The 10,789-nt window shown below is 33.9% G+C and overlaps 3 protein-coding genes across 7 annotated transcripts; all 3 read right to left on the bottom strand.

The window, feature by feature from the left end:
• Positions 1-2,380: 2,380 nt before the first annotated feature.
• LOC122526081 (sodium-coupled monocarboxylate transporter 1-like) lies at positions 2,381-7,086 on the bottom strand. Its single transcript, XM_043649239.1, has 8 exons — positions 6,230-7,086; positions 5,642-5,987; positions 4,247-4,401; positions 3,998-4,138; positions 3,829-3,937; positions 3,480-3,701; positions 2,861-3,372; positions 2,381-2,769 (listed from the first exon to the last, which is right to left on the bottom strand). Exons 1-8 carry the CDS (start codon positions 6,445-6,447, stop codon positions 2,682-2,684), a joined length of 1,791 nt encoding a protein of 596 aa, XP_043505174.1. The 5' UTR covers positions 6,448-7,086; the 3' UTR covers positions 2,381-2,681.
• Positions 7,087-7,175: 89 nt separating this feature from the next.
• LOC122526080 (KICSTOR complex protein ITFG2-like) lies at positions 7,176-9,483 on the bottom strand. Of its 2 annotated transcripts, none has more exons than XM_043649237.1 (7): positions 9,337-9,483; positions 9,025-9,244; positions 8,650-8,951; positions 8,167-8,569; positions 7,790-8,099; positions 7,480-7,714; positions 7,176-7,406 (listed from the first exon to the last, which is right to left on the bottom strand). In XM_043649237.1, the coding sequence occupies exons 1-7, from the start codon at positions 9,481-9,483 to the stop codon at positions 7,227-7,229; spliced, it is 1,797 nt and encodes a 598-aa protein (XP_043505172.1). In that variant the 3' UTR covers positions 7,176-7,226. The 2 variants fall into 2 exon arrangements, with proteins under 2 accessions (XP_043505172.1, XP_043505173.1); XM_043649238.1 differs by having other exon boundaries at positions 7,817-8,099.
• Positions 9,361-10,774, bottom strand: LOC122526082 (mitochondrial inner membrane protease subunit 2). Of its 4 annotated transcripts, none has more exons than XM_043649240.1 (3): positions 10,216-10,774; positions 9,784-10,097; positions 9,361-9,694 (listed from the first exon to the last, which is right to left on the bottom strand). In XM_043649240.1, the coding sequence occupies exons 2-3, from the start codon at positions 10,087-10,089 to the stop codon at positions 9,503-9,505; spliced, it is 498 nt and encodes a 165-aa protein (XP_043505175.1). In that variant the 5' UTR covers positions 10,090-10,097; positions 10,216-10,774; the 3' UTR covers positions 9,361-9,502. The 4 variants fall into 4 exon arrangements, with proteins under 4 accessions (XP_043505175.1, XP_043505176.1, XP_043505177.1 ...); XM_043649241.1 differs by having other exon boundaries at positions 10,296-10,774; XM_043649242.1 differs by having other exon boundaries at positions 10,302-10,774.
• Between the last annotated feature and the right edge of the window lie 15 nt (positions 10,775-10,789).

Below are 10,789 nucleotides of genomic sequence, written 5' to 3'. Positions count from 1 at the left end.
AGTTTCTCTTCGTATATAAATAGAAAACTTGGTCCTCGAGGTTTGGATCGTTGCTAGTAGTAATCCGACGTTAGAATGTTTGACAGCATAATTTTCACGTTAGGGGGTGGCCCTTTTATGCTTGCGACTGGGCCATCGTATTGTCGTTGAAATAAGCCATATCCCACATTATAAGTACTCCGAGCCTCCTCTTCCCCTCCTCTTTTCCTAGCTTTCCTTGCCTTTTATGCACATTTGCACGTACGCACGGGGCATAGAAAAACCGAAAGGGACAGACGACAGTCCTATAGTTGTATTCCCCATAGAAAAAGTTAGTGGGCGTGTAAGAGAGAAGAAAAGAAAAATAGGCAAAAAAAAAGAAAAGAAAAAGAAAAAGGAAAAGGACTATGGGATTTTTTTGTTTCCTTTTTTTTCCTTTTTTTCTTTTAAATATTCTTTAACGAGGCTATTTTCATATGTTTGACCACAAATAGGTACCTATCGTACTATTCTTCTGGACGAAAAAAAAAAAAGAAGAAAATGAATACTTCTACTTTTTCCAAATTCTAAAATAATGACTAACTTTGTCGTAAACGTATAGAGATATTTGTATTAAAAAAAAAAATCTAATGGATTCTCAATCGTAACGTTTGAGAAACGAATTCCCAGAAGAAGAGTCAAAAGGTAGAAAGATCGTCTTTCAAGAATGGAAAGTAGACACTGCAACAACGTCAATCACGAACAGAGGTTGTCGAAAAGAAGAAAAAAAGAAGATGGAGAAGAAGGTTACTCTTCCATTCCTAGGGGAATATTCGTCACTCGACACCAAATCAGACAGAATCTGTCAAAAATCTGTCAACCGGTGACATTGTCGTCGCCGTTCCCTTTCTCGTTTTGAGATTTTACCAACACGATGAAATCGGAGCGATGATCGTGAAACGACTGGGATACAGGGTGTATATATGTGTGTGTGTGTGTGTTGTGTCAGAGAAAGAAAAAGGGACCAAAAAGAGGGGGCAGAAGGAGGCAAGGCAAAAGTATGGAAGAGCACAAAGTGGACCTTCTCTCTTCTCCTGTTCTTCGTCGAAGAGCATAGGTATGTAAGTAGGTGGGCCTTGCCACCTATATTTGACACCTTTCAGTCTAATAAAATAAAATGCTACGCCGTGGAATGTGGTCTTCTCTCGTTCGGGGACAGAAATGCCGCTTCCACTTTCGACTTTGAATGTCCTCGCGAGTTCCCTTTGCCGATCCTTCTCTCATTCCCAACACGAGGATCCCGAAGAAGACGATGATATCTCTCGAAAAGCAACGATAAGGGAGGGAGGGGGTCGTCTCCTTTTCGAGTCCTTTCAAAAAAAAAAAAACACCTGGATTAAATGCGACCATGCGTATTAAATTTCCAAGTTAAATTGAACAAAAAACAAACTATTTTTTTGTCCCTAGACAAAGAAGAATATCTATCTTGAAAAATATAATCGATTGTAATTAATATTCTTATAGAGGAACATTAGAAATGAATAATCTTATCGACTATTACTTCTGCAGTCGGTAAGAAATAATAACGCATTGTTTACGATTGGATATATCTACGTCAGTCAACAATAACGTTCGCACTTCATAACGGTCCAGCTTTAGAAAGTGGCGTTATCCAGAAGAGTTGATCATTGAACCGTAACCGATACCACTGTGCTAGAAGTATTACCACATATACATGGCTCCTTTGTGAAAGAGCTTGATATATCGTGCACTATTAGATTTTTCGCCAGACCTGTAATGTCTCCTCCATTGTGCTCTCTCTTTCTCGACAGAGAAAAAGAAAGAGAGAGAGAGAGAGGGCTTCGACGATAAATCCTATAAGGATTTTTCAAAAGAAAGCATTTGCTTCGTCACGCCTAGGCTTATCATTTACAAAATCGTTCAAATGTTATTTTCCTTTTTATCTACTAACGCACAAACGACTTATTTGATTTTTGATTTTTTCTTGTTAGTTTTCCAAATAAGATTATTCAAAAATTTGGTAATAATATTTGATTATTTTTGTAGTACTACGCGAATAATTTTATTTTTTACAGATTTTGTTCTCTATTTTCACGAAGGACGCATGCACGCGCGTCAATGTATACGCGCGAGCTCGTTTACGCAGTTATACGCACACACACACACACATTCACATACATACACATACATTCGCATAATGAAAAATGTTTTTTCTATCGACTCCTTCAACGTGCAGATTAAAAAGCGACTCGACGATTGCCTCTCGGCGAGCACTGCATTTACATTCGTTCTAATCCGATAAGAATCGTTCCTACAGATGTTTGGAAGGTTTGTTTGTATTGAGATGCTCGAGAGAGATATATAATCTAGTCAATTTGACACCCTCATCGAGGACCTAATGGGTGCTTTCAACCCTGGAGGAACCAGTTAGGTACAGTTGTCAGGCAAACTCGCGACTGGTCCCTCCACCTATGACCAACAACACACAAAGATCTTTGAAAGAGAGAAAGAAAGATAGAAGAGAATAAAGCAACACAGAGAAGAGAGATAAATGCGAATAAAGTATCTTCGTTTCTTCGTCGAAAATATCCTGCGATAGATGATACTAATCTTTCCAGATTTTCATTATCCTTGATTTCGTATTTCTCTCCCTTAACTATATCTCTGCACTTATGAAACGAGAAAACTTGTGAAATTTTTTTCTACGACATTAATTCGCTTTTTTCCGTCATCAGCGAAGTTGGTACAGAGTGCAATGACACTTCGGTGTACTTCTTGCGCGGTAGAAATCTAGAAAAGTAAAAAATATATAAATATTATTACAAAATGATCGATATGTAACTAAATAAATTAGTAAAAAGTAATAATTAGAAAATTGTACCTTCGAATGATTGGTGGAAAATGGTCTTTATTGACTTCATTAAGATCCGGTGCTCCGCAAAGGAAGCTTACGATCGTACCGATCACCATTACGACCAAACAACCGATCAAAGTATAATACATAAAAGAAATCGTGTAAAGGATGAAAGGTTCGTTCTCAACGTCAATTGTGGTCACATTTGTCGGCATTGTTGTGGTATGATTGTTTAAAGTATCATCCTTAAGGAAACATTCGGCAGTTGAAGTTGGAAGAGGCTTATAGATCAACTTTTTAAGAGCCATATTCCATTGAGCACCAGCAACGATCCATACCATTAATGCCATAGAAAATGAGCTACCAACAACAGCGCCCTTTGTTGTTGCCCATGGTACTAACATACCCAAACTGAACAGACCCAACATTGAGCCAGATGTAATCCCGGTCAAGCTCATAGACACTTGAAAAACGTCTCCAAGACGATCGACTAGGAAGACCAAAGCCACGCAAATAGTGCCTATAATAACTACTGTGATCTAGGATAACAGAAATGTATCTAAAGTAAAAGATTATAAGCACGGAAATCTTCTTATTTAAATCTTCAATAATTGGAATCGATTATTATGTTATTTTTCGTTATTACCTTCATAACCGTAGCTGCTTTTTTCTCTTTGTCAGGGGTATCGGGCATCCAAGGCTCAATGAAATCCTCGTAAATTGTACCAGCTGCTGTATTTAATCCACCACTCATGCTGGCAAGTCCAGCACTAACCAAACCGGCAAGGAAAAGTCCTGGTAGACCCGGTGCGTTAGCAGCTACGTCTAACACGTAATATGGTAAGATTTGATCGCTCCTTGATACTACCTATTAAACAATATTTCAATTATATTATATATATATATACATTATATATTGTATATAATATTACTCTCAAATTATAAAATATAGTATTGTTAAAAATGATTATTTTTGTAAGTTAAATGAATCTTACGTGTGCTGTTATTGGATCGCATTTATAATATTTAGCGTACATAATAAGCCCAGTGAATACTGAGACCCATTTAACTACCACCAGCCCAACTGCCATAAATGCTATTGATCTGCAAAAATGATTAATGTATAAAAAAAAAAAGTAAATATGAAAAAACAAATGATCTTACTTTCTTGCTTCTGTCATCGTTGGTACAGCCAAAAACCTTTGCATGGAAACTTGACTAATACCTATACCAACAAGCCATGCCGTTGACATGCCTATCGACATACCCCAAAAAGAATTTCTAGTAAAGGGACTCGGATTCATGCTGTTAAAATAGAACAAATCATTATTATACATATATATATAAATTTATATTATTGGATAAAAAGAAAAAATCAAACGTCAATGATATAATAGCACTTGAAACTCTTACTTCCAGAACACAATCCTCCCACCTTCATCCGCTATTTTCCAAATTTCGGTAACACCGCCCACCGATCTGATCCCTAACAAGAGAACAGCAAACAAGCTTCCTACGGTTACTGTCATTTGAACCGTGTCCGCCCATACGACCGCTTTTAAACCCCCCTAAAAATATATCCAAAATGTTAGAACATGATTTAGAAGACAAATTAGAATTTATATTCTTAAATAATAAAGTTATCTTTGTATTTCTTTTTCTTTTTTTAATCGTTAACATTAATTAAGTGTATTTTAATCAGTATTATTATTATTATTATTATCATCGGAAAATTCGAAGAAATAAAAGCTGAGGAATAACGCGAGCTATATTTAATAATAATAAAAAGTAGGAATCATGTGGAAAAAAAAGAAAAATGATAATGGAAGATAAAAAAAATCTTCCTTGTAGATTTTGACGCGTATTTCTGCAAACACACAAGCCAAACGCATTATGTTCGTGTAAACATTATCTCCGTTGCAATATACATTTAATATTTAAAACAAGCACAATTCCACATTGTCAACATTCGGTAATAGGCGTTCCCATTCTCCACTGATAAGAATTCACGATAGCTAATTCTAATACAATAACGATGATATTAATGACAGTAATAATAATAGCAGTAATGTGTTAGACAAAAAAAAAAAAGAAAGAAAGAAAAAAAATAGAATTCGTTTGCCAATCCATGGCAATCCATCATATTTTTCCACGTACTCGTTTACTACCGAACTCGTTGAGATCTTTGATAACGTCATTCTTCATATATGACGTTTGTAAACGGAACGTCACGGAAGTTATGCTTCCTCTTGCACACTTCGTTTATCAAAGTAAATGTATCTCTAAACAACCTCGAGATGTTCCTGTTTGACGATGACGAGCTTAATCGTTACATTGACTCGCGAAAGTAATCTTCTGCTCTTTTTAAACGTTCAGTCCTTTCAACTCGATTTATTTTTAATATTGTTACCCGTTAAAAAAAGAAATTTTTCCTTTTTTTAAATAAACGAATTAAAGTAATTCGACGTACGAGTTCAAAGGGTTAACTATTTTTTTTTTTTACCTTTGCTCATTCGAATTGTGTAGATTAAAAGAATTTACAATTCAACAAATTTTGTTGGATACGTGTTAGATTTTTTTGTAATATAAAATATTCTACTAAAAATATTCAAATAAATTTTGTTATTCTAGAAAATATCGTTAGCTAGTTTAAAATGAGTCAATAATTATTCGTATCGGTTAGTAAAGTGTTTGAAATAATGATCATAAACGCATTGTGCGACGACCGTAATTAATTCAACACGTTTGTATACTCGAGTCACCATTGTCCAAATTTAATGAAATCAATAGTTCGTGATATATACTTACTATAGTTGTGTAAAAGATGCAAACTATACAAATCACGGGCGCAATTAGATGTAAATTAATTGCCGTTGCTTGAGAAAATGCTAAAGCGGGAACGTAAATAATCAAAGGAATGTAAATGACGAGAGATAAACAGTACAAAAATGATGCGAACAATCGCACAGGTCGGGCAAATCTAATTTCTAAATACTCGAATATACTAGTCAATTGTAATTTGAAAAAGACTGGTAAGTAGATGTAAGCAATGATCGAGCACGTTATGAAAGACGTGAAGATGCACGCTGCATATTGGCTGCCATGTTGATACACCTCTGAAGGCACGCCAAGTAAAGATACACCGGATATATGACTGAAAGAATAAAAATGATATTTTTCGTTTATTTCTTTCTTCTTTAATTTTCACAAATTTCATTTTAAATTTTATTTCAATATATTTATATTTTCCATTTTGAACAAATATTTCTTTGTATTTTTCTCTTCGTACAAGCCAATAGTAAACAAATGTGATTACAAATAAATTTGCTTGATTAAATTAATTTGAAAGAAAAGTTTGTTTGTTTTTAAATAAAGAACAAAAAGAATCTTTCTTACCTCGCGATTAGACTCATACTGATCGGAAAGAAAGACATAGTTTTACCACCGAGTAGATACTCGGTGGTACTGTCTTGTTTTTTGAAGAAACCAAAATAAACGCCAATAACCATACTGATGCCTAACAAGAAGACGAAGAGGGTGTAATCGGTCCATCCGAAAGTAAGATGTTCCAATTTGTTATCGATGAGAATGGATGTTGTATTATTATCTATCATATCGATTTTAGGCAACTCTGTCGAATCACCGGAGATGTTACGCTCGTTTTGGACGTTCACTGAACCACTTTCTTTGATATTTCTAATTTTGATGTTCTTCTATAAACTTATCAAACGCGATATCGAGAAATGTCTATTGAAAATTGACCGGCTACGATTTAACAAGATAGACCATTACATTGATATATGTGCAACAAACGAAGCTATCTTATTTAAGCTTGGAAAACTACTCTTGACGAAATCTTCGTGTCTACTGATAATGGTGATGTGGTATTTGATTCTATATGCCTTACTTGTATTGCACGTAACATCAGTCTTGATTTACAACAGGGATATAAAACGGTTAAATTCGCGAAGATTTTGCAAATAGACATGAACGCTTTATAAATGGACATCTTTAGTCGTTTCGATACATATATGCTTCATGACCTATACTGTCGCGACTCTTATTTGCCCAAAAAACAGGGAACAAATTTTTAGAATTGTATATTACTCCGTGATAAGATCGAAAACGACGGAGGAGACGAGAACCGAATCAGATAAATATCAATGCTGAGAATTAATCTTTGTCAAATGATCTAAAAAAAATTCATCCTCTTGATGTTAGAGTGGAAAAAAAGAATAGAATTTTTTGATCGTAATGCAAATATCGATGAAAAGATAACCAACATACGATAACTTTCAGTGCCACGAAGATAAATAAAGATAACACGCAAGGGAAAGAGGAATTTTAATAAGAATATATATGATATATATTTTCTCTTTCGCTATCCACTCTACTAATGCGTTCCATATAACAACCATTCCGTTAATTGTTGCATTCGACGTTGTTTCTCAGTTTCCTCGCATCCCTTCAATATCTCATCTAAAATTTTCTGTTCATCTTCGTCCAAATCTACCAAAGGATTCAATGGACTAATGACCATATTTGGAAGCGTTACGTCGTAATAAAGACATATCTGTCAAAGAGAGATTACAAATGTAATTTATATAATTATTTTTGGATCTGGTGTAACGCGGTTAGGTACTTACTTTATTGTTAAAAGTGTTGTACACGAGGCAAGGTGTAGGAGTACGTTGTACCACGTTGTAATAGCCTGTACAAAAGGCTCGAACTGGTTCTTCGAATTGAAAACGTACGCTATTTCTTTGTTGATCTAAGATATAAGTTTGGCCATCCCATGCACAGGCTATTATTTCATCGGAACCATCGTTGGTTACATCCAAACGGCAGAGGGCAAATATTTGATGATCCACTTGCATTGCCCTGTAAAACAAAAAATATATATTATAATAATTGTTCAACAAATTTGTTTCATCGTATTAAAAATATTTAACTCGCCACAATATATTTTCATCCTTCACCAACATTATAGTGCCGTCCAAAGTGGCAAGAGCATATGGCTTCCCTCTCGAAGAATCTTCTTTAGATTCATCCAACTCGTCATCTTTATCTATTTCATTTTGTATTTCTTGATTATTATTATTGTTGTTGATATTGTTGCTGTTGTTGTTGTTATTATTATTATTATTATTATTATTAAAAGAAAAATCTTGGAACGTTGGTAACAATAGATCTTTCTTTGGCTTAGGGTCAAAGTCTCCAAGAATAACATTACCACCCAAAAGATTACCATCCACTTGATCAACACCTGCAAAAATCGAACCTGTTAATAATTATGTAAATTTGTAAAATATTGAAAAATGATTTATTATCACCTGCTGTATCTACACTGCCAATTTTTAGTTCCGATCGATGATGATGCGATTTAGTTTCAACCAATAAAGACTTGATATTTCTCAAACTCGACGGGCCGTCATCAATGAAAGATTGTTTAGCTGGAGTATCGTGTTGTACGATATTTTTTGGTACTTTAGATTCCAACGATGCCATCAACGATATCATTCCTGATTCGAGATCTCCTATAATTTCAGTAGATATATTTGGATTACGCATCCTAGATATTCCTAAAGTTTGATAATCAACACAACTCGCAGCTACTTCATTATCCCCTTCACATGATTCATTTTCTAATCTATGGTCTTCCGCGTTGCATTTTATTCTCATGAAAGTACCACCTGGCTGGGCAACTAACAATGTCGGAGTTCCATCTTTCGAGTGCTGTAATGTTTATTCAAATATTACAAATTCTGAAGTTCATAAATGTGATTTTATTTTTTATGAATATTATTTTGTCAAACCTGTAGCGTAACTGTTCCAATTTGATTTGCACATTCCCATTTATTCAAACCAACTAATCTACCAGTCCCGAAATCTGTATTACTGGACCACCTGTATGATCTGACAACACGGTCTGTTAATCCAAGTATCATTTCATTTGCACCATCTTTATCAATATCAGCTACCAACACTACCTTTGTATTTGTTGGTATTCTTTGCACATGAACGCATTCCATTTTTCCCGACAATTCGTTTATTTCACTAATATTATCTACGTGTTCTGAACTTGGTGAGCTCGTCATATTAATAATGCTACCAATATCTATTTTAACAAGATAAAAATATAAGACTTAACAAATATTTGTATTTTTTAATATATAATAAAATGAACGTACCAGCAACAGTCTTAAGATTTTCTTGTTCATCTTCTTTATGCAATTGCGTTAATAAGGATGGTACATTACTAGGATTAACAGATCTTGGACTATAAAAAATATGTGCCCAGCCATCACCACAAATAACAACCAATGCGTTTCGTCCATAATTAAAAATATCACCTATAGCTACACAAGTTACAAGCCCAAGGCCAGTTATTTTCTGCCATAATTCAGATCCCTGAAAAATAATCGCCAAGTTAGAAATTATTAAACATAGTATTTAAAAACTTATTGAATATATATATACGATGCAAAAGATTATAAACCTACTTTAAAAATATAAAGTTCTCCTTCTGCTGTGCCCACTACTAATTCATTATCCCCATCATTGTCAACATCTCCTACCGTTAATCCGTGTCTACATATAGTACCTGGTAATTCCCATTGTAATCTCTTAACAAAACTAACAGCCCTCATATTTATAATGCACTTTTGATTAACTTCTTCTAGAATTTAATATTGTACGTTGATTTGGCATGGAAGCTTCTAGATATTGCCAACGATTGGGTGGCCAAACTATGCAAGTAGCTTTAGCAGTAATTAAACCAAGGGAAACTGGTCCAAAAGTGTTCGAGTCCATTGAACGACCCGTGTGATCTCCTTCCAACCAGCAATGTCCATCTGGAACCTATACAAATATCCAATGTTCAAAATTCATTACAATGAGTAAGAAAATAGAAGTGAATTTTTCTTTAGAGTAATAAGTTTGATATAAACCTGAAGGTAATCCGATTTATATCCACGTGTATGTAAAATATCACCTGCGAGGCCTACAACTCGCTTGATTAATGTTTGACTTGGTGATTTGGGGGATATCACAGATACTATTTCACCTCGTTGAATATCGTGACTACGTATAGCCCAACGATTTAAGAAAACATAGTCTGGATTTTTTAAATCTGGATTTAAAGCTGGTTGCATTGATATTCCTTCCACTTTAGCCACATATCCTACTGTGTCCAAGAAGGTAATCCCAACAGGGATGCCTATTAGGACACTACGTAAAAAAGGTGGTATTCTCATGTATCACTCTAATCAAATAAAAAATACAAAAAAAAACAATTATTATATTAATAAACTTATATCAATTGTAATAAAACATATGAGCAAATTCTTATTTAGGTTAGATAAATGTGCATGCATACATACTAGATTAAATATGTTTATTTCATTTAAATTTCTTTGTATGATATATTTAAAAATGACTTATAAATAATTGGATTTAATACCCTAACCAAAATTTATTTCCACTAACGTTCATGTCAAATACGAAGACAGTTACTACCGATAGAGGTTACTATCAGGGTTGCCAACAAGTATTGATGAATAGAGAAAACTAAAAATAACTAATGTAATATAATATTAAATGATCTGCTAGTATTATCATATATTTAAAATATTCGATATATTTAATATATTTGATATACATATGTATTTGAATTATCTTCTTTGTATACAATAAAATATTAGGATTCAAATTTTCGCGCAATTACCGCTTAAAATGAGCCAATTAAATACTCCGATTTGCGCGGTACCAAATTTGAACTCTCAATGTATTCACCAAAAGTGAACGAAAATTCCATAATTTATGATTTATCCTCTATTTTTTAATATTGCGTTTTTGTAAATAGTTGTAAGAATGATGCATTCATTCTTTTATCATAGAAAACTTAATTTATTTTACATCTATTTTTAAACAATCACAACAATAACAGGAAATCAA

Source organism: Polistes fuscatus, unplaced genomic scaffold (assembly GCF_010416935.1).
Source record: "Polistes fuscatus isolate 324 unplaced genomic scaffold, CU_Pfus_HIC Scaffold10, whole genome shotgun sequence".
In the NCBI taxonomy this organism is placed as follows: domain Eukaryota; kingdom Metazoa; phylum Arthropoda; class Insecta; order Hymenoptera; family Vespidae; genus Polistes; species Polistes fuscatus.
The sequence above is the reverse complement of the archived record's forward strand: the minus strand, read 5'-3'. Positions and strand labels throughout refer to the sequence as shown.